This window comes from Oncorhynchus gorbuscha, linkage group LG12, assembly GCF_021184085.1.
Source record: "Oncorhynchus gorbuscha isolate QuinsamMale2020 ecotype Even-year linkage group LG12, OgorEven_v1.0, whole genome shotgun sequence".
In the NCBI taxonomy this organism is placed as follows: domain Eukaryota; kingdom Metazoa; phylum Chordata; class Actinopteri; order Salmoniformes; family Salmonidae; genus Oncorhynchus; species Oncorhynchus gorbuscha.
In genome coordinates, this window is record NC_060184.1 from 27,528,439 (window position 1) to 27,551,779 (window position 23,341).

The following is a 23,341-nucleotide window of genomic DNA, read 5'->3' on the forward strand; positions in this document are numbered from 1 at the left end:
AACATGTTGCAGTTTTAAAGCAAGTTTTCTGACATTCTACACATTTGCCATGGGGCAGAGAGAAGATTTCGCAATTATATAACTCATTTCATGCAATTTGACACATTTTGCCATGGGGTGGAGAGAAAAATGTTCTGTTTTTAACATAAATATCTGAGTGGGTGCCCCCCGGTCGGTAATTCAACCATGATTACTATAAGTTTAGAAAGCTGGCCGCTAGACTAACTTACCCCAAAAATGATATGTTAGCTGATATGGGCTAATTGAGTGACTGACAGAACAAGAGAAAAACTGTATTCTACTAGTCTAACTCTCAACAATAAATTGAGACTACGATATTGATTCGCGGGCCGACAACAGGGAGTGGGTCACCTATTCTAGTTAGGTTAGCGTAGCAGCCAATGACTGAGCACAATGAGCACAATGGGAAAGGCAGTGGGATATTCTAGACAGCAGTTTGTTCTATGTAGATGGTGGGAAGTAAATGGGGAGGTATTTGGTGCAGACGGAGTCATAGGCTGTGTATTTAATCTGATGCCATCGTGTTTGTCTCTCAGCGACATAGAATTACATATTCATTGAATAGGATCTCTGCTCTCTGCACTGTGAGCTTACTGGGCCTGGTGGGCTGTGGACTGGATCTGATTCACACCACTCAATCCACAGTGGAAGGAAACCAAACTCACTGCCCTCTTATCCTGGTTCCAGATCTGCTGGATGGGCTTTAGCGAACTGTCTAACTGTCTGGCCATGACTCTGATATAGGTCTAGGTTCATGAAATGCTCAACCTACACACAGTAAAGACACTAATGTGGTTCAAAGTACAGTATATTAATGACCTCTGTGTTTGTATCTCTGACAAACCCAACAGTGAAAGCCTGGAGCAGTCAGGTACCTTCAAGTAGTATTTTTAAGAGTCTGCTTACTTCACCACTGACTAATGAGCCATACATCACTGTGTGCTTCAGGAAACCCCTTAGAGACAGGCCTGCAGGGTGTCACGGGCAGACACTCACTCTGCTAATTACTGAAAAGAGAGACTGTACTTTAACTTGACCTAGTTGACTTCATCATTAATGCCGGCAGAAACTACTGTCTAAAGAGAGATCTCAGTCAAGGAGCGAAAAACATTTTGGCCATTTAGCTAATCCTGAACACTGAGCCAGATAGTGTTGTAAAGTGATTAATGATAAGTCTCTCATTATTTCTTAATTAATCAAGCTTTTTTGTCTCCGCATCCCAACTCTGTATGCTATTTTACCTGAAGGCAATAAGATGTTACTAGAATGCTAACTCTCAGAACATTCAGAGGTTGATTTGAAGCATCAGGAGTCTTAGTTGGATATGAATATAATCTTTGGTGTGATGAAGATAATTTAAAGAGGCAACGAAACAATTACTTGTTATTATGGGATGATTCTGTAATCTGACAGGTTTTATATGTGATTTTTACAGCCCTCCCTAAAACTAACAATCAATTTACTGTATAACCTCTGACAAGACAATTTCTGAAACTTTCTTGAAAATGTCAAGTTTATCCAAATAGCAAATACTGTATACTGTATGTCTGGTTACTGCTGATTTACAGTGCATTCGGAAAGCATTCAGACCCCTTGACTCTTTCCACATTTAATTACTTTACAGACTTATTCTAAAATGGATTAAATACTTGTATTTCCTCATCAATCTACACACAATAACCCACAATGACAAGGCAAATCAGGTTTAGACATTTTTGAAAATGTATAAAACATAAAAAAACAGAAATACCTTATTTACATAAGTATTCAGACCCTTTGCTATGAGACTCGAAATTGAGTTCAGGTGCATCCCGTTTCCATTGATCATCCACCTGTGGTAAATTCAATTGATTGGACATGATTTGGAAAGGCACACACCTGTCTATATAAGGTCCCACAGTTGACAATGCATGTCAGAGCAAAAACCAAGCCATGAGGTCGAAGGAATTGTCCGTAGACCCCCGAGACAGGATTGTGTTGAGGCACAGATCTGGGGAAGGGTTCCAAAAAATGTCTGCAGCATTGAAGGTCCCCAAGAACACTTTGTCTTTGATCAATCTTGGCCTCAATCATTTTTAAAAGTTGGTAACCACCAAGACTCTTCATAGAGCTGGCCGCCCGGCCAAACTGAGCAATCGGGGGAGATGGGCCTTGGTCAGGGAGGTGACCAAGAACCAGATGGTCACTCTGACAGAGCTCCAGAGTTCCTCTGTGGAGATGGGAGAATCTTCCAGAAGGACAACCATCTCTGCAGCACTCCACCAATCAGGCCTTTATGGTACAGTGGCCAGACGGAAGCCACTCCTCAGTGAAAGGCACATGACATCCTGCTTGGAGTTTGCCAAAAGGCACCTAAAGATTCTCAGACCATGAAAAACAAGATTCTCTGGTCTGATGAAACCAAGATTGAACTCTTTGACTTGAATGCCAAGTGTCAAGTCTGGAGGAAACCTGACACCATCCCTAGGATGAAGCATGGTGCTGTCATCATCATGCTGTGGGGATGTTTTTCAGCGGCAGGGACTGGGAGACTAGTCAGGATCGAGGCAAAGATGAACGGAGCAAAGTACAGAGAGATCCTTAATGAAAACCTTCTTCAGCACGCTCAGGACCTCAGACTGGGGTGAAGGTTTACCTTCCAACAGGACAACGACCCAAAGCACACAACGAAGACAACACAGGAATGGCTTCTGGACAAGTCTCGGAATGTCCTTGAGTGGTCCAGCCAGAGCCTGGACTTGAACCCGATCCAACATCTTGGGAGTGACCTGAAAATAGCTGTGTAGCAGTGCTCCCCATCCAACCTGACAGAGCTTGAGAGAATCTACAGAAAATAATGGGAGAAACTCCCCAAATACATGTGTGCCAAGCTTGTAGTGTCATACCCAAGAAGACTCGAGGCTGTAATCGCTACCAAAGGTTCTTCAACAAAGTACTGGGTAAAGGTGAAAACCTGCTCCAGAGCTCTCAGGACCTCAGACTGGGGTGAAGGTTCACCTTCCAACTGGACAACGACACGAAGCAAACAACCAACACAAAGCAGGAGACCTGAAAATAGCTGTGCAGCGACGCTCCCCATCCAACCTGACAGAGCTTGAGGTGTGCCAAGTTTGTAGCGTCATACCCAAGAAAACTCAAGGCTGTAATAGATGCCAAAGGTGCTTCAACAAAGTACCGAGTAAAGGGTCTAAATATTTTTGTGATATTTCTGTTGTTTCTTTGTAATAAACCTGGAACATCTAAAAAAAAATCTGTTTTTGCTTTGTCATTCGTGCTTCGTCATTATGGGTTATTGTGTGTAGCTTGATGAGGAAAAAAGGGTCTGTAATTTTTTTTTTCACCTTTATTTAACCAGGTAGGCTAGTTGAGAACAAGTTCTCATTTGCAACTGCGACCTGGCCAAGATAAAGCATAGCAGTGTGAGCAGACAACACAGAGTTACACATGGAGTAAACAATTAACAAGTCAATAACACAGTAGAGAAAAAAGGGGGAGTCTATATACAATGTGTGCAAAAGGCATGAGGAGGTAGGCGAATAATTACAATTTTGCAGATTAACACTGGAGTGATAAATGATCAGATGGTCATGTACAGGTAGAGATATTGGTGTGCAAAAGAGCAGAAAAGTAAATAAATAAAAACAGTATGGGGATGAGGTAGGTGAAAATGGGTGGGCTATTTACCAATAGACTATGTACAGCTGCAGCGATCGGTTAGCTGCTCAGATAGCTGATGTTTGAAGTTGGTGAGGGAGATAAAAGTCTCCAGCTTCAGCGATTTTTGCAGTTCGTTCCAGTCACAGGCAGCAGAGTACTGGAACGAAAGGCGGCCAAATGAGGTGTTGGCTTTAGGGATGATCAGTGAGATACACCTGCTGGAGCGCGTGCTACGGATGGGTGTTGCCATCGTGACCAGTGAGCTGAGATAAGGCGGAGCTTTACCTAGCATGGACTTGTAGATGACCTGGAGCCAGTGGGTCTGGCGACGAATATGTAGCGAGGGCCAGCCGACTAGAGCATACAAGTCGCAGTGGTGGGTGGTATAAGGTGCTTTAGTGACAAAACGGATGGCACTGTGATAGACTGCATCCAGTTTGCTGAGTAGAGTGTTGGAAGCCATTTTGTAGATGACATCGCCGAAGTCGAGGATCGGTAGGATAGTCAGTTTTACTAGGGTAAGCTTGGCGGCGCGAGTGAAGGAGGCTTTGTTGCGGAATAGAAAGCCGGCTCTTGATTTGATTTTCGATTGAAGATGTTTGATATGAGTCTGGAAGGAGAGTTTGCAGTCTAGCCAGGCACCTAGGTACTTATAGATGTCCACATATTCAAGGTCGGAACCATCCAGGGTGGTGATGCTAGTCGGGCATGCGGGTGCAGGCAGCGATCAGTTGAAAAGCATGCATTTGGTTTTACTAGCGTTTAAGAGCAGTTGGAGGCCACGGAAGGAGTGTTGTATGGCATTGAAGCTCGTTTGGAGGTTAGATAGCACAGTGTCCAATGACGGGCCGAAAGTATATAGAATGGTGTCGTCTGCGTAGAGGTGGATCAGGGAATTGCCCGCAGCAAGAGCAACATCATTGATATATACAGAGAAAATAGTCGGCCCGAGAATTGAACCCTGTGGCACCCCCATAGAGACTGCCAGAGGACCGGACAGCATGCCCTCCGATTTGACACACTGAACTCTGTCTGCAAAGTAATTGGTGAGGCTGTAATGTAACAAAATGGAAAAAGTCAAAGGTCTGAATACTTTCCGATTGCACTCTATATGCCCTTTTAATGTCACATTCAGATTTGCGTTTTGATCTACAGCTGAGGCCAAGAGTTATTTTAGCATTTCAATTATTTATCTATTTAAACTCCTTCTGAAAAATACATAGTGTTATAACTTATAACACTGTTTCAGACTCCCATCTATTGTGTCTGGTATCCCATGTAAACCAAAGCTAGTGGAGTGGACAGTACGAGACAGACTCTGATCTGGACCGCGGGTGAGTTATGACGGAAGATACAGCACAGGGTGTCATATGTGTTCAGATCCAGGGTTAGAGGGAGTGGAAGGAACAGGCAGGAACAGGCAGGTGGCTTTAGACGTAGGGGGTATTTTCAGGTCAGACTGGCTCTGTAGGTAGAAAGCTGGAATCAGGAATCTGTCACTCACTTTTAGGGAGGAGGTGAGACGTTACAGCCTAGCAAGACATGACATATTAACATCTCAGTCACCTGATTACTCTCTAAAATGAAAAGATCAAAAAGAGATGTCCTGTACGGAGCCTCTTAGCACATGCAGTACAGCACATCTACTGACAACACAGCCGTCTGTAGTTGGGTAAGGGGCGTCTTTGGAGTGGGAGCACAGAATCAGTTAAGTGAGTTTGAGATTGAGTGCCAGAGGCGTTCAACATGAGCTGAATGCCATTTCACGGCTATAAGTGAGGAGCGTCAGATGCTGCCAAGGGGAGCAGAGAGGAAGCGAGGGGGGAATGCAGGGGGTGGGAGAGGAGAGGAGAGGAGCGTCAGATGCTGCCAAGGGGAGCAGAGAGGAAGCGAGGGGGAATGCAGGGGGAGGGAGAGAAGAGGAATGTCAGATGCTGCCTAGGGGAGCAGAGAGGAAGCGAGGGGGAATGCAGGGTGAGTGAGAGGAGAGGAGCGTCAGATGCTGCCAAGGGGAGCAGAGAGGAAGCGAGGGGGAATGCAGGGGGAGGGAGAGGGGCGTCAGATGCTGTCAAGGGGAGCAGAGAGGAAGCGAGGGGGAATGCAGGGGGAGGGAGAGGAGAGGAACGTCAGATGCTGCCAAGGGGAGCAGAGAGGAAGCGAGGGGGGGAATGTAGGGGGAGGGAGAGGAGAGGAGCGTCAGATGCTGCCAAGGGGAGCAGAGAGGAAGCGAGGGGGAATGTAGGGGGAGGGAGAGGAGCGTCAGATGCTGCCAAGGGGAGCAGAGAGGAAGCGAGGGGGAATGCAGGGGGTGGGAGAGGAGAGGAGCGTCAGATGCTACCAAGGGGAGCAGAGAGGAAGCGAGGGGGAATGCAGGGGGAGGAAGAGGAGAGGAATGTCAGATGCTGCCTAGGGGAGCAGAGAGGAAGCGAGGGGGAATGCAGGGTGAGTGAGAGGAGAGGAGCGTCAGATGCTGCCAAGGGGAGCAGAGAGGAAGCGAGGGGGAATGCAGGGAGGGAGAGGAGAGGAGCGTCAGATGCTGCCAAGGGGAGCAGAGAGGAAGCGAGGGGGAATGCAGGGTGAGTGAGAGGAGAGGAACGTCAGATGCTGCCAAGGGGAGCAGAGAGGAAGCGAGGGGGAATGCAGGGGGAGGGAGAGGAGAGGAGCGTCAGATGCTGTCAAGGGGAGCAGAGAGGAAGCGAGGGGGAATGCAGGGGGAGGGAGAGGAGAGGAACGTCAGATGCTGCCAAGGGGAGCAGAGAGGAAGCGAGGGGGAATGTAGGGGGAGGGAGAGGAGAGGAGCGTCAGATGCTGCCAAGGGGAGCAGAGAGGAAGCGAGGGGGGAATGCAGGGGGAGGGAGAGGAGAGGAGCGTCAGATGCTGCCAAGGGGAGCAGAGAGGAAGCGAGGGGGAATGCAGGGGGTGGGAGAGGACGTCAGATGCTGCCAAGGAGAGCAGAGAGGAAGCGAGGGGGGAATGCAGGGGGAGGGAGAGGAACGTCGAGGGTAACGGCAGTCTGACTGCAGTTTAATTATGAGGCATGTGGTAATGATCTGGAGAGTGCCCAGGTGTATTGTGGGAGGACAGGCTGTCACCGATCTGTTGCCGCCCTCACGTCGCATTGGCGACATGGGCACAGTTCAGAAAGCATGCATGAAAACACACGCACACACACGCACATGCACACGCACACACACACACACAGTTGTATAATCACACAGGTAAGGACTGCAAATGACAACAGCAGGAATCACAGCTTCCTTTGCTCTTCACACAAATCAGAAGAACAAAGAATCCTACCTTTTCGTAACCACATTAAGGAACTGATACAGATGCCAGACAGGTGGACAGGATACAGCAGGAGATGACAAGAGATGTGGGACTGTAGGACTATTTAGTTCTAGGTGCTGAGATCAGGAAACAACAAATGCATGTGTGCAGATATAGGTTATAGTCCTTTATCCATTTAAAAAACCTACACCATGACAGGATTATTGTTTTTTTTAAAACATTAAATGTCAAAAAGAGAAAGCCGCTGATGTCACATTTTAAAATAGTCATACTTTATTTCATAAACAATTATTTAAATTCATCTTAGGTTGACACATACACAGCAAACATACAAAATGCTCTTAAATAAGAAAACAACAATATGGGCATTCCTGTCTTGTCCTTGAGTAAAGGTTAATGCAAAACTTCTGCGCAAAGATGCATGATTACGAACTATGCGGCAAACCGACAGCATTGAATTCTCAATGAATTCTCTGAAAGACAATCAAATGAAACAGCATTGCCAAAAGCTCTGAAGTCCATAGCTGTTTTCAGACACCGTTTCATTACTGGCAGCATCTGCTAGCTAATGGTAATGACAGAGGGGGTAGTTCGAACATTAACAGTGTCGTTCAGTTGATATATTAGTCATCTTACAGTGGAGGCTGATATGCCATTCACTTATATTTGCTGAAAAGTATTTTGGACAAGGGAAACAATTCATTTTAAATGACTATGAATAATTTAAGTGAATGAATAAGTACCACATTCGGTCCATTATGGAAACAGTGATACCTTTGCTCATTTGGGTAGACTATAGAGTATTGAAACACAACCAAACATTGCAAATATTTGGCAAGAAAATGATATAGGCCTACACTACTGTGCAAAGAATTACTGCTTTTCTAGTTCTAAAAAACAAGCTTTAATTTCTCTACCAAATAACAACACTACAACCACAGAGAATCACACAATATTCCATTTGTATATGATTCTTCATAGATCATATTTCCATTAGAAATGATTTTGTTAAGAATACACAAAATGCACACATCACAAAAGCCATTCACATACAGGTATGTAATGTATATAAACACACAGGCCATGTATTGTATTGCAGCAGGTAAAAATGCAACATTCGCAGACCCGGTTTCCTTGTCGCTGAACAGAAGGTTCACCATGTCTCTGTACAGGATGTGTCATCTTCCCTTCCCACCAGTGAAGAAGAAGCTACTATCGGTGAGACTCTAAGGGCAGATGGGTGAAGAAGAAGACCTGTTGGTCCCGATGACAAACACGAATGTGCTGTGCTGTGTTTCTATGTGCTGTGCCTGAGACAAACTGTGCAAACACTACTGTGTAACCTACTACGGTAGTGGTGATGCTACTGTACTTCTCCAGGACAGGACAGGCTGTAAGTACAGACATTAGCCGGGCAGTGACGGACAAAAGTAGATATGGTGGTCACTGTGACTCATAAAGGACTTTTGACCTATAGAGAACTGTAAACAGTAATGTCCCTTTACATACATTGAGGAGACAATGGGGACTGGAGCTGAAATTCTTCCCTTCCCTTCACCGACTGTCCTTCTGACGAAACAGAAAAGTTGTGACCCAAAGTGCTATTTATTTGCTGCAAAGTTGGTTTTTGTGCTTAGCTAGTTTGAATTCCAGAAAACAGTCTCTGATATCCGGAGGATGGCTCAAATACTGAGAGTTCTGCTGTTATGAGGTTACCAAGGAGTAGACCATACTGGAAGACAAGAGAGGAGGAAAAACACAAGATAACAAATCAATGACTGAGACAACAGTACATGATTGGACCAAACGGTAAAAACAAAAAACAATAACTATCAACAGTACCAAAAATGATCCCATTTAAAACGGATCCACTGGAATTTAATAAGCATTCAAGAAAGGAGCATTCAAGTGCATGTTAAACGTGTTTCAGAAACAACTGATTAATCCATGTGTGGTAAAGTAGTGTGTTCAGTCTTTTTCATGACCCATGTCTGGGTGCCTGCCAGATTCACTGATATTTCTTTGTGTTTCTTTATTTGAAGTTGCAATTAAAAGAGCCCTTTAATGTTCTGCATATAGCCTTCTCAACTACAAAGGATAGTAAACATTTTGCCTATTCAAAACACGAGCAAATAAATAAGCAAGAAATTGATGTGAGGCCGCTGCAGTTTTGCTTGATTAAGCTTGTCGATAAACCAAATTGAAATATTTCATATTAATTTGGAGAACTGGGCTCGAACTAAGAGGTATGTCTACGTCTTAGCGGGGACAACACTGCTCATGAAATATACGATTTGATGGTTTAATAGAGTAAGGACAGTTTTGTTCTTTACAAACTATTAGTCATGTTAGCCTAATAACATTTTGTGAGCTGCTCAGACAAGTCTAGATTTCCCAGATGCCAATACTTAACATTTGTTCTTAGCCTTAGGTAAATAAACATCTTCTAAAATAATTCAGCTTCCTAGCTAACTGTACCATAATAGCTTATTTACTGCTTTAACTAATCAGGATCACTTAGCTTCTCCCAAATAGAGAAATGTGCATTCATTCTGGTGTCCTCTGGCCAGTGAGACACTAATCCCTGCTGCTGTGGTGAAGCCTGAGTTCACCTGTCTGCCTGGGTTATCAATATCCATGTTTCCTAATATAATGGACACACAATACATATGGTGGCCTGGAGGTGTCATACGCAGGGGACCCAGAGGCAGTTTAGACAGATCATGACCTCCATCATGCCCAGGCTCCATCACCCCTCAGAGCTGTAGCTAGATTAATTAGTAGCCTGTATCTACAAATCGTAGCTCATCACATGATCACTGGGCCTATTCTACCGTACAAACATTTCCATTATTGCTCAGCTGTTAGGTGAAAAAAGACTGGTTTAATCACCTGGTCACTTGATGAAGACCAAGTCTGGTCTTCAACACTGCACCAAACAGTAAGACAATAAGCTGAACAACAGCTGAGGAGATGTGTGGAACAGACACTCTCTAGCTACTGGATCTCCCACTTACTGGTACTGTAAAAAACAACTTCAAGCCCTGTACTTGGAATATACATTCAGTTTGATACTGCATTAACATAACATTATATCATTACATTACGGCATACGATGTGAATGACATCACATTTCGTCTTTAGACTGCTATTCATGGTAGACAGAGATGCTACATATGTCCTTGCTGTCAGCTTGTCATCTCTCTGTCATTGAGGTTGTTTCAATTCACCCAGTAGCTTGGCTTCCACAGGCAAATATAACATATTCCTCACTGAGGGCTTGTCATAAACATTTATATGGAGCTCTGCTTGCTTATCAGAGCCATGTAGTAATTTCCTGTTCCATTATATTTAAACGGCTTTTGGGCTAATGAACCGAAGCAAACCTGGCCATTGTAATTGGGAGGATTAGGCCTCCAGAGTCAATCTTTGATTTCCCATCAATCTGTGAGTGGGAGAGCATTATTCAGCTGATGCTCAATAGCTTCAATAGTGTGTGTGCGCGTGTGTACAGTGTGTGTGTGTGTGTACAGTGTGTGTACAGTGTGTGTACAGTGTGTGTGTGTGTGTGTGTGTGTGTGTGTGTGTGTGTGTGTGTGTGTGTGTGTGTGTGTGTGTGTGTGTGTGTGTGTGTGTGTGTGTGTGTGTGTGTGTGTGTGTGTGTGTGTGTGTGTGTGTGTGTGTGTGTGCGTGCAAGGAAGGGTTAGTGATCATGCCAAAGACAAGTGGAGAAGTGGGTGAGAACAAGTTAGGAGTGGTACTTATTAGACAAAGAGGGAAGCATTCATATACAGTTACGTTACATAACATCCATAGCAGGGGTTAAACATCAGGAGAAAATGCACATCTCATCAAGGTTAAACAATGGAGGTCAGTTGTTATATTGGACTCCATATTGGACTACACCAGAGTGACCACCTCCACTGTAACAAACACCAGTAGGTCAGGGGGGACTGAAGTAATGGAGGTCAGAGGTTAAAGGTTATCTCCCTGAGGAGGCCCATTCTCCAGAAAAGGCTGTGTCCATTAGTGTTACAGTATCGCTGAGTGAGGAGAAACAGAGAATGAGAGGGAGAAAGGAGGGGAGAGAGAGAGAAAGAGAGAGAGGGAAAGATTCACAGGGTGGTATGGTGGTGTATGCAGGGGGCAGGGCACTGTGGGGCAGTGAGGGGGTCAGTATCACGAGGTGACAAACCCACTGAAGAGACTCACTACTAGGGGAAGGTCCGGTCCAGTACACGCTACAGGCGAGAGGAGGAGAGTCACATTCAACACTTCTGATTGGTCAATTGAAAAAACCTCTGTGCTTCTGGTGAGAGGTCACGAGTACTCCAGGGACTGTGGGGTCCATTCCATTTCAACTTAGTCAATGAAATTAATGGGTTTATGAAAACGTTTTATTAAAGCGTTTTAGTTCGGGAATTGAAAATTACCCAATCACTACCTGAATTGGCTAAACCGAAATGGAATTGACCCTGGTCAAATCAAATCAAATAAATGTTTATTGGTTGCGTACACAGATTTGCAGATGTTATCGCAGGTGCAGCGAAATACTTGTGCTTCTAGCTCCAACAGTGCAGTAACATTTACCGAGCAATACAAAACAATATGCACATATCATGCTTGTAAAAGCATGTAAAAGCCTGTACTAAACATCGGAAAAATGTACAAGAGGAATAACAACTATACTCTACTTAGACTCGATGTACTGTGTATAGTTGATAGTCACTGAGGTGAACAATTACCAAACAACACACTGGAAAGTGCCCTTCGTCACTCACCAGTAGAGATAGTAGAAGAAAGACAGGACAAAGAAGGACATCTTGCACCAGGCCTCTTTTTGGCAGAACTTGAGTGTGTCCCCGTTCATGACCGATGCTGGGTCGTAGAGGAGCTCCTTTGTGTCTGTGGGGCTGTGGAAGTACCTACCGAATAGGGACACGACACACGAGGGGTAGTTGACCCGTAGAGACGGAGGGACGGAGGGGAGGATGAAAGGAAGAATGGAGAGATGGAGGATGAGTAGGGGGACACATGAAACATCTGACTGTTCATGATTCGTATGATTACGTTGTACATGATTAAAGGTTGTAGGAATTGTAATGCATGGTTATGCATATACGTAGGTACAGTGGCTTGCGAAAGTATTCACCCCACTTGGCATTTTTTCTATTTTGTTACCTTACACCCTGGGGGGAAAACATTTGATTTTGGGGGGGGGTTGTATGTAAGAAAGATCCTAAATATTTTCTATTGTAAAACAAACAACAAATAAGACAAAAAAACGGAAAACTTGAGCGTAACTATTCACAGAACTACGCAACTATTCACCCCCCACCCCCCCAAAGTCAATACTTTGTAGAGCCACCTTTTGCAGTTGCAAGTATCTTGGGGTATGTCTCTATAAGCTTGGCACAGTAGCCACTCGGATTTTGGCCCATTCCTCAAGGCAAAACTGCTCCAGCTCCTTCAAGTTGGATGGGTTCCACTGGTGTTCAGCAATTAAGTCATACCACAGATTCTCAATTGGATTGAGGTCTGGGCTTTGACTAGGCCATTCCAAGACATTTAAATGTTTCCCCTTAAACCACTCAACTGTTGCTTTAGCAGTATGCTTAGAGTCATTGTCCTGCTGGAAGGTGATCCTCCGTCCCAGTCTCAAATCTCTGGAAGACTGAAACAGGTTTCCCTCAAGAATTTTCCTTTATTTAGCGCCATCCATCATTCCTTCAATTCTGACCAGTTTCCCAGTCCCTGCTGATAAAAACATCCCCACAGCATGATGCTGGCATCACCATGTTTCACCGTGGGGATGTTGTTCATGGGGTGATGAGAGGTATTGGGCCAGACATTTGTGCCAGACATTATGTTTTCCTTAATGGCCAAAAAGCTCATTTTTAGTCTCATTTGACCAGAGTACCTTCTTTCATATGTTTGGGGAGTCTCCCACATGTCTTTGGCCAAACACCAAACATGTTCGCTTATTCATTTTCTGGCCACTCTTCTGTAAAGCCCAACTCTGTGGAGTGTGCGGCTTAAAGTGGTCCTATGGACATATACTACAATGTCCGCTATGGAGCTTTGCAGTTCCTTCAGGGTTATCTTTGGTCTCTTTGTTGCCTCTCTGATTAATGCCCTCCTTGCCTGGTTCGTGAGTTTTGTTGGGCGGCCCTCCCATTTTTTAAATAATGGATTTAATGGTTCTCGGTGAGATGTTCAAAGTTTCTTATCCGCACCTCTCCACAACTTTGTCCCTGGCCTGTTTGGAGAGCGCCTTGGTCTTCATGATGCCACTTGCTTGGTGGTGCCCATTGCTTAGTGGCGTTGCAGACTCTGGGGCCTTTCAGAACAGATGTATATATATGCTGAGATCATGTGACAGATCATGTGACACTTAGATTGCACACAGGTGGACTTTATTTAACTAGTTATGTTTCGTCTAGGTAATTGGTTGCACCAGATCTTATTTAGGGGTTTCATAGCAAAGGGGACGAATAAATATGCACCCACCACTTTTCCTTTTTTTTTAAACAAGTAATGTTTTACATTTCACTTCACCAATTTGGACTATTTTGTGTATGTCCAGTACATGCAATTCAAATAAAAATCTATTTCAATTACAGATTGTAATGCATAAAAATAGGAAAAACACCAAGGGGGTGAATACTTTTGCAAGGCACTGTACATGTATTTAATTATGTTAATAGATACATGAACACATGGTTTATAATGATTTACCAATAGTTTGCTAATGACTAACAAACTATTCAGTAATGATTTCTAAGTCGTTTGTACTAGACAGACTATTAAATAAATTGTGACAGGGCTTTTGAAATTCATGTAGAACAAGATTGCTGTAAATGAGAATGTGTGAGAGAATGTCTTGCCAGACAGTTTAATGTACCTGATAAAATAAAGGTTAGTCAAAAATAAATCATACAAAATCAGAACCATTCTGCCCATTCCATTTCTACTCATGCACCTTGTAACACCTGAAAAACCCAGCTGAACCTGAATCTCAACCCACTACTACTACTCTTACTACTACCACCTGGTAAGTCACTCCACTAACACATTTGCGTCATATAGTCCCTCTACTGTTAGGACAAGCACCACCTGAGACAGTAGTGCCCTATTTCACAGCACACCATAACTCATTGCTGTGGGGTGGCCTATATTTCTACAACACACTGACTGACTCTACCTGATTGTGGGGCTCCACAGCACCTGCGGTAGAGTGAGCTACAGGCACAGAGAGAGGGACCCACATGGAGGTTTGTAGAGAAAGATATCCCTCTCTGTGACAGTGAGGGGGCCATGGTGGGGGATAGGGAGCAGCTGTCTGTACCGTATGTGTGCTAAAGGATGTGTTCAGCTCAAAACACAGAGAGAGCGGGATCCCTTCTACTGTACACACACACAAAAAGAAGATTCCTCAAGGTTCTTTTGGAAGGGTGATAGTTCTATGGGGATCCATATTAACCCAAAGAAACCTTTGAGCTCTTCAATGGTTCTTTACAGTTCACAAAATGTTTATTTCCTCTTTTAAAATGTTGTGGAGGCAGCTCATTACAATATTTTGGGGTGTGGTTTGCATACAGCTCTTTTTGCGCAAAAGTGAGTGAATGTGTCATTCCACTAATGTGTTGTGTTATCCTGTTACTTATTATACTATATTACATGTGAGGCTCCTCAGAGGAGAAAGGTGAGGACCATCCTACTCAGTGAATTTAATAAAATAAAAATTGTGAAACATTACAGAGTTATCCTTCTTAGATAGAACTATACAAAATATATTTGCATCACCAAATAACTGATTAAAACACTGTTTTGCACTAAAGATCTACAGTAGTCTCAACAGCCCTCTGTAGGGTAGCACCATGGTGTACCCCGGAGGACAGCTTGCTTCTGTCCTCATCTGGGTACATTGACTTCAATACAAAACCTGTACAAAACCATGGTTCTCACCCTCCCCTTCCTTAGACTTACACAGTAATTATGACGACTTCCGGGGGACATCTTCCTTGCAGCATGAACTGACATGCTGTCCATCCAATCAAAGGATTAGAGAATTAATCTAGTACTGAAATCATAAACTACAGCTAGCTATTACTGCCGTGAATAAAATATGGTGAGTAGCTGACTAAAAAAGTTTTTTCAAAAAGTGTATTTTTTTTACTTTCACTTACGCTAGCTAATTTTGCCTGGTCAACATCCTGACTCAAAAAGATACGCATGTTAGCTAGGTGGCCAACACTTCCAATTCAAGGTAAGCTTTCGGTTTTAGAAATGTATTGCCACCGGGGGCCTCTGGTGTAACTGCTAAACTGCTTGCTGTACACTACTGTGTGATTATACCCATGGATTGGATTGTGGGTGTACTAACGCGTTAGTTCTTGTAGCTATGTTGACTATGACGTTAGCTAATATGGTGGCAATGTTGTAGGTTGTGGGTAGCGGTTATGGTATGAAGTTTTTTTTCCACCTGGTCACAGACAGCTGTTGTGTTGTGCACCGAAGTCTATAAGTGATAATGATATATGACTATGGCCAGCGACGGTGTCTTGTGAAAGACTCATGTATGGCCTTGTGTCAATTGAGAACAGTTGACTAAATCAGTCAGTGGATCTCTCCTCAGGGAGCCCCAGCTGTTCCAGAGATAGCTCACTTGATTCAACTTGTCAATGAACACAATAATAAGAATGTAATGTTAACAATATAATATGGCTGACCAGAATAAAAAAAACCTGTGTGGTTCTTCAAAATAATCTACAAAGAACCTTTAAGATTTTGAGATGTTATTTATTGAACCCTTCTCCATAAAGGTTATATAAAGAACCATAAATAATTGTTCTATATAGCCCCAAATAGGGTTGTAAACATAGCGGAACTGTTTTTGAGCAGAACTGTTTTTGGTGCTATATAGAAAATAAATGCTATGGTTCTTTATAGAACCTTAAGAAAGGGTTCTTTATAGCAACATACAGGTTCCATTTAGAACCTTATGAGTGTGGTTCTTTATTTAACCTTCAATAGCACCAAAAAAGGGTTACGCTATGGTTACAAGCTTAATAACCCCTATGTGGTACCATTTAGAACAGTGGCGGTCAGTGCCGTTTCAGATTAGGGATGACATTTTTTTTTTCATGAGCATGGCCTTATTTCTATTACATCATATTGGATGACTGTCATTCATATTCCAATGACCCAGCTCAATGTAACAGTCATAGGTTTAGGCTACTACATGATACTCAAATTTTGCCTATACCCATCATGCCTATGAATGAAAGCTTACAACGTAGGTGCACACAGGTCGAGAGACAAATTTGATGTGACAGACAGTGACACATGGATAGACAGTGAAATCAATACCGCCTTGCACATTGTTGCCTGCATCTAGCTGATAGTGGGTGTAATCATTATTCCAACAGTTGCAAACGAGAGTTTTATTGGATAAATTCAGGTATGTTTTACCTGTTCCCCGTTTTGTTCCGTTTGCTTCTGTTTGTGAAACGTTTTTCAACAGAATCTGAAAGATTGAATTACACCCCGTTGAATTCCTTCACAGCCATGTTGAATTCCTTCTTGCATCTACGTTATGCGCTCTCCTCCTTTCACTTCTTCCCTTCACTTGTGGACTTCAATGCACAACATATCAGCTGTATGTGACCAGGTGACAAAACCTTTCCAAGCCAAACCGCTACACACAGCCTACATCGTTGTCACCTTATTAGCTAAAGTAACGTAATAGTCAGCATAGCTAAGAGAACTAACGCGTTAGTAAACCCACTACAATCATGCAGTAACGTTACAGTGTACAGTAAGCAGTTTCACCAGCGGGCCCCGGTGGAAATAAATTAGTCAAACCAAACGCTTGCCTTGACATGGAAGAGTTCCAGTGTTGTGTTGGATAGTCATAGCTGTTTGAGCAGGGTGTTTCAGTAGGCTAAACTAGCTAGCTGCATTTGCTAGCTAAGTACTCTCTGTATTTCTCTCTGTACTTCTCTCCCTTTATTTAGGAATAAATGAATTTGTACAAAACTGTTTAACAATTTTTTTTTTCTCTCTTGAGTCAGCTACTCACCACATTTTATGCACTGCAGTGCTAGCTGGCTGTAGGTTATGCTTTCGGTACAAGATACATTCTCTGATTGGGTGGACAACATGTCAGTTCATGCTGCAAGAGCTCTGATAGGTTGGAGTACGTCCTCTGGAAGTATTCATAATTACTGTGTAAGTCTATGGAAGTGGGTGAGAACCATGAGCCTCCTCTTTTGACGAAGCTTTGGAATTGGCCTTAAACTGAGACGTCCACTGTGTTGCTGCTGCTAAACCTACATCTAAACCTCTCTACTATCCTGTGTGTCACTGAGCCCCTGCTGCATGCGGAGGTGGGGAGGAGAGGCTGGCAGAGAGGCAGAGCCAGTGGGGGCTGATGGTGAGGAGAGGAGAGGGACGCGCTGAAGACATCAGGCATCAGCTGTGCTCACTGGGAAGGAAAGCAGAAATGGACAGATCTGTAGCTGCAGTGGGTCACCCTCCCCCATATCTCTGTATCATTCTCTTTATTTCTTCATCCCTCTATCTTTGTCTCTGTGCCTCTCTTTCTCTCTCTCCCCCCCTCTCCCTGTCTCCCCTCAGATGTGTAGAGAAAACAGCATATGTAGCCACTGGGCATCTGGCAGAGTCTGCAATTAATGAAACAGTGAGTGCTGCTGCGTAACTTTAACTGGCTGAGCAAAACAATCACAGAGTTCTGCAAGTGATTCACATCAAATAACGAAACAACAACAAGCCCAAAGAAGGGAGAAAACAACATATTCATGGGAGGAAGCCTTGACAGGAGACCAATTTTCAAGGTGAGGTTTCAGTGCATCATAACCAAAGTCACTAACAGCCTGTCTGTCAAATGACAAATGCTCAAGTCGTTAAATACATACATCATATAATATAATACATACATAATATAACACATGCATGATATAATATAATACATATATAATATAATACATACATAATAAAATACCTACATACATAAATAAGTGCTTATCTTCTGGGCACCATACTGAATTAATGGCATCATACAAAATGAAAGAAAGACAAGAAAAGACTTGTCTAGCTTCGATAGTTACCTCCATGTGTTGTAGAAGAACAGAGGGATGTTGAGGCCTACTGTCAGCCACTCCTGGGCACACAGGAACATGATACAGAACAGCCCATGGATAGAATACTCTGGAAGCACCAACTGGGAGGGAGGGAAGGAGAGAGAACGGAAGAGAGGGGGGTGAAGGTGGGGTAAGAGGGAAAGTGAAATGCTCTTGAGAGAGGTCATTTCACATCAAATCTTCTCATTCACAGATTATTCATCACCATTTGACATGGCGTTAAGGCCGTGCTTTGTGTCTAACACAGTTCGTCATGCAAAAACTGGCGCACTCGCATTTTCCAGCCCTAACGCCAGGTTTGGCTATTTACCTGTCTTAAAAACATGACCCGAAGTGCTAAAAGCTAGTTTTAGCGGTAACGCAGTTGGTTATGGCATGAATTTTGACAGCGGAAACACAGCCTATGGAACAAGAGTAGCCTAATGTCCCCATGTACTTTTTGTATTGATTTGTTGTTAATAAAAATAAAAAATAAAATGAAAATAGAAATAAAAAGACAAAGACAAACAAATAAAACAAAACATTTACAAAAAGAGTAGCCTAATGTGACTTGAAGCCTGCATACTTCGTATTTAGAAACATACAACCAAGCATAGCCTCCCCTCATCTCAATGGCAGCTTTTTTGTTGACCCAATGCAATCTGGAAGTAATCAAAAAGACTGTCAGTAAAGAGTTTGGCTCCAGAGGCTTCTTGAAAATAAATCTTAATCCCCCAAACTCGATTAAAATATCAAGTTTTAGAGGAGTGAAACAGTGAGATAACATTCCCTTTTTATCTATGAATTGTAGGCAGCCCACATTATTTTAGCCATGCAGGTACCGTTTTGGATGTCCATTAAATCCTCCATAGTCTGAGTTCTTTTAATATTATATGCCCACGGGGAGAAAAGAATATTCCTGTAAGTGTGACATAAGCCTATTTAAAACAAGTTGTTGTTTAGTTTTGTTTCAAATTTGAGTAGAATTATTCATTCTCTTTTTAGGACTTATCAATAATGAATTGAATCTTGCTTATTGACAATGTTTGGCATGTCCATGCTCAACCATAATGCAATTTACAGTAGGCCTTGCCCCTGTATCAGTGTGAATTCTATTGAAGTCATGCAATTACTTAGAACAATGTGGACTGCAAATTTAGCGAAGATGTGATAGGTCTATATTTTGTTATTTTGTTTCTGTAAGCCATTTGATAAACTATTACGGACTAACATTGAAATTTACTGCATAAAAGACAGTAAATACACAACCTAAAGCAACCATATATTTTGCCACGGACCAAGCCTCGACACACCCACAACTTGTTAATTCATCAAAACCCAGCTCTTTCGCGCCAACACCAGCAAGTGTGCGGATAATTGTAATAGTGAAAATTTTACAAATATTTCTGACACACCCCTGAACCTATAGTGCTACCGCCTGCATTTAGATTTACCATTGTGTTAGGTTAGTTAAAATAGAGCTCTAAATATACACTGAACAAAAATATAAATGCAATATGTAAAATGTTGGTACCATGTTTCATGAGCTGAAATTAAAGATCCCAGAAATGTTCCATACACACAAAAAGCTTATTTCTCGCAAGTGTTGTGAACACATTTATTTACATCTCTGTTAGTGACCATTTCTTCTTTGCCAAGATAATCCATCCACCTGACAGGTGTGGCATATCAAGAAGCTGATTAAACAGCATGATCATTACACAGGTGCACCTTGTGCTGGGTACAATAAAAGGCCATACTGAAATGTGCAGTTTTGTCACACAACACAATGCCAAAGATCTCTCAAGTTTTGAGGGTGCATGCAATTGGCATGCTGACTGCAGGAATGTCCACCAGAGCTGTTGCCAGATAATTGAATGTTATTCTCTCTACCATAAGCCACCTCCTACGTCGTTTCAGACCACTTCTCACCACGCCAGCCCAGGACCTCCACATCTGGCTTCTTCACCTATGGAATTGTCTGAGACCAGCCACCCGGACAGCTGATGAAACTGTGGGTTTGCACAACCAAACAATTTCTGCACAAACTGTCAGAAACCGTCTCAGGGAAGCTCATCTGCATGCTCGTCTTCCTCACTAGGGTCTTGACCTGACTGTAGTTTGGCATCGTAGCCGATTTCAGTGGGCAAATGCTCCCTTTTGTTGGCCACTGGCACTCTGGAGAAGTGTGCACTTCACAGATGAATCCTGGCTTCAACTGTACCGGGCAGATGGCAGACAGCGTGTATGGCTTTGTGTGGGCGAATGGTTTGCTGATGTCAATGTTGTGAACAGAGTGCCCCATGGTGGCAGTGGTGTTATGGTATGGGCAGGCATAAGCTATGGAAAACGAACACAATTCCATTTTATCAATGGCAATTTGAATGCACAGAGATACTGTGATGAGATCCTGAGGCCCATTGTCGTGCCATTCATCTGCCGCCATCACCTCATGTTTCAGCATGATAATGCAAAGACCCATGTTTCAAGGATCTGTACACAATTCCTGGAAGCTGAAAATGTCCCCAGTTCGTCCATGACCTGCATACTCACCAGACATGTCACCCATTGAGCAAGTCTGGAAGGCTCTGGATCGACGTGTACGACAGTGGGTTCCAGTTCCCGCCAATATCCAACTACTTCGCACAGTCATTGAAGATGAGTGGGACAACATTCCACAGGCCACAATAAACAGCCTGATCAACTCTTTGCGAAATAAATGTGTTGCGCTGCTTGAGGCAAATGGTGTTCACATCAGATACTGACTGGTTTTCCACACCCCTACTTTTATAGTTATCTGTGACCAAAATATGCATATCTGTATTCACAGTCATATGATTTCCTTATATGAACTGTAACTCAGTAAAATATGGCAATCATAGACAGCCTCAAACAATTACACACAGGGCTTCACAATGTCATTGAGCAACTGGCTAGCCTGCAAATATGTTTTAGTTTTTGGAACCTTTATTTAACTAGGAATAAATTCTTATTTAAAATGATGGGCTACCCCGGCCAACCCCTTAACCGCTGGGCCAATTGTGCACTGCCCTATGGGACTCACAATCACGTCCGGTTGTGATACAGTCTGGAATCAAACCAGGGTATGTAGTGATGCCTCTTTCCCTGAGATGCAGTGCCTTAGACCGCTGCGCCACCAGGGAGCAAATATACATGGGCAATTATCATAAACGTTACTCACTGATCTTGTGCCATGTCATGTGTTTGATAGCATTACTGTACATAAGCTTTCCATATTGAGTGAGTGGTGTCAAACACGTGGTGGCAAACTGCCATCGGTCACTAATGAATCCAGCTTCAGCAGCTATTAGTCATCAGAGCAGAGCTCCAAACATGGTTAGAGTCTGACAAAGAGTGAGTACCGAGATTACAGAGTAGTCATTAGCACTAGCTGGGCCACATACAGTGTCTCTCCCCCCAAAAAGTCAGCGCCATCTTTCATCTGGTGAAATGAACGCTGTGTGAAATAAAACATTTGGAGGACGCTAGGAGCCTACCCAATAAACGTTAATGCGTCAAGTCAAAAATGAAAGCCTTAGTTTAAATTGCGTCTGCTCTGAATAGTTTTTATAGAACTTGATATGATTATGGTACGAGTCAGGTGTGTTAGTCGTAAGCGTATCCCATTGATTATTTTGGCACATAGTGGTGGAAGACTAAGGATATCAATACGGTAATACAACAGGATTAGTAGGTGTATTCATGTGCGTAGTCAACCTGAAAATCAATGCGATTGCCACCACAGTGCAGATAAATACAATGTCTTGAGTCCTGAATGCTCACGGTGTAAGCCCTGTTTCCAGCTCTGTGTTTGTGTAAACACACGGAAAGGGGTTTAAGGTTATTATGTTTGACTCATACAGAAGGTTTTATCCTAGGCAATACCAACAATAACAGGATTTGTGCTCCTTAGCGCCACAGATGTGCACTGTTGAAAACTCTAAAATATGTAACGATTTAAAAATAAAAAAAAGCTTTCAGAGAAGCAGAAGGAGAGAAGCACCGGCCGAGAGCTACTGTACGTAGGCTTAATGCTATTCCATAATGCTATTTTACTGCTGCTCTTTAAATATATAAACCACTCTTTTATTTCTTATTCTTATTTAGTTTTATGGGTATTCTTTTTTATTTTGTTATTTTTTTAACTGCATTGTTGGTCTACACCTGTTGTATTCTGCACATGTGACAGATAAAATGTGATTTGATTTGATTTGATGTGAAGCCCTCCGCACGTTCATGTATATTTAACAAGCTAAAGGTACAACTGGAGCCTTGTCTGAAACACCTGGACTTGTACATGATGTGCATTGGCTCTATTATACATTATTCACAGTGCTGCATACTCCCTAATAACATAAAAACACATTGGAGCACAGTGGAGAAGCTCCTTAACAGCAGGTGATGGAGAAACTGCTGCTCAAACAGATCTATATATAAACACGACACTTCGCCATGCTCATTAAAATACAAATAGTCACGCTAAACTTTTTATTACCCCCACTTATTCTCAGCCCCCATCCATCAAGTCCCAATCCTACCCTCGCTGTCGCTTGCTAAACTCCTGCTGAATGCAGACAAACATTATGAACCACTCCCATGCTAATGTACAGGGCTTCTGCATAACTAAATTCAACCTACAACCTAAAATACACTGTGAGCACATACATCAGTAGCAGTCATCACACCAACCGTGACTAAAACAGTGACATGATGGAAGACAAAAGGATATCAATACGAGGCAACACAGCTACATGATACTACTGTAAGTCTAACGACGAGGGGAGAGTAACAGCCCTGATGCTCTGTGTTGATTTTTAAATGTTTAATTTGAACCTTTATTTAACTAGGCAAGTCAGTTAAGAACAAATTCTTATTTACAATGACAGCCTAGGAACAGTGGTTTAACTGCCTGTTCAGGGGCAGAACAACAGATTTGTACCTTGTCAGCTCGGGGGTTTGAACTTGGAACCTTCCAATTACTAGTCCAACGCTCTAACCACTAGGCTACCCTGCCACCCCATTTGAAGGTATAGGATTGATCCAGCTGTGTGGAGCTTGGGGCTCATCTGGGCAGGGCGAGGCTAGGATCAGCGATCTGTCTCTGGGCTCTGAGCCCTGAGCTCTGAAGGGTTCCTCCCTCTCTGTCTTCCACATTTGACCACCCCATGGCACACATACACACACACTAGCCAGTGGCGAGGCTCAACCTG

At 43.1% G+C, this 23,341-nt stretch overlaps 1 protein-coding gene across 2 annotated transcripts in view; it reads right to left on the reverse strand.

The window, feature by feature from the left end:
* Positions 1 to 7,216: 7,216 nt before the first annotated feature.
* LOC123990806 (protein cornichon homolog 3-like) overlaps positions 7,217 to 23,341 on the reverse strand; it is a 46,400-nt gene continuing 30,275 nt past the window's right edge. The window contains exons 4-7 of one of the 2 annotated variants that reach the window (XM_046291688.1): positions 18,099 to 18,211; positions 11,748 to 11,891; positions 11,179 to 11,207; positions 7,217 to 8,698 (exon numbers count right to left, since the gene is read on the reverse strand). In XM_046291688.1, the coding sequence (XP_046147644.1) occupies positions 8,679 to 8,698; positions 11,179 to 11,207; positions 11,748 to 11,891; positions 18,099 to 18,211 (306 nt within the window). In that variant the 3' untranslated portion in view covers positions 7,217 to 8,678. The remainder of the gene's footprint in view (positions 8,699 to 11,178; positions 11,208 to 11,747; positions 11,892 to 18,098; positions 18,212 to 23,341) is intronic. The other variant, XM_046291689.1, reaches the window with a different exon arrangement.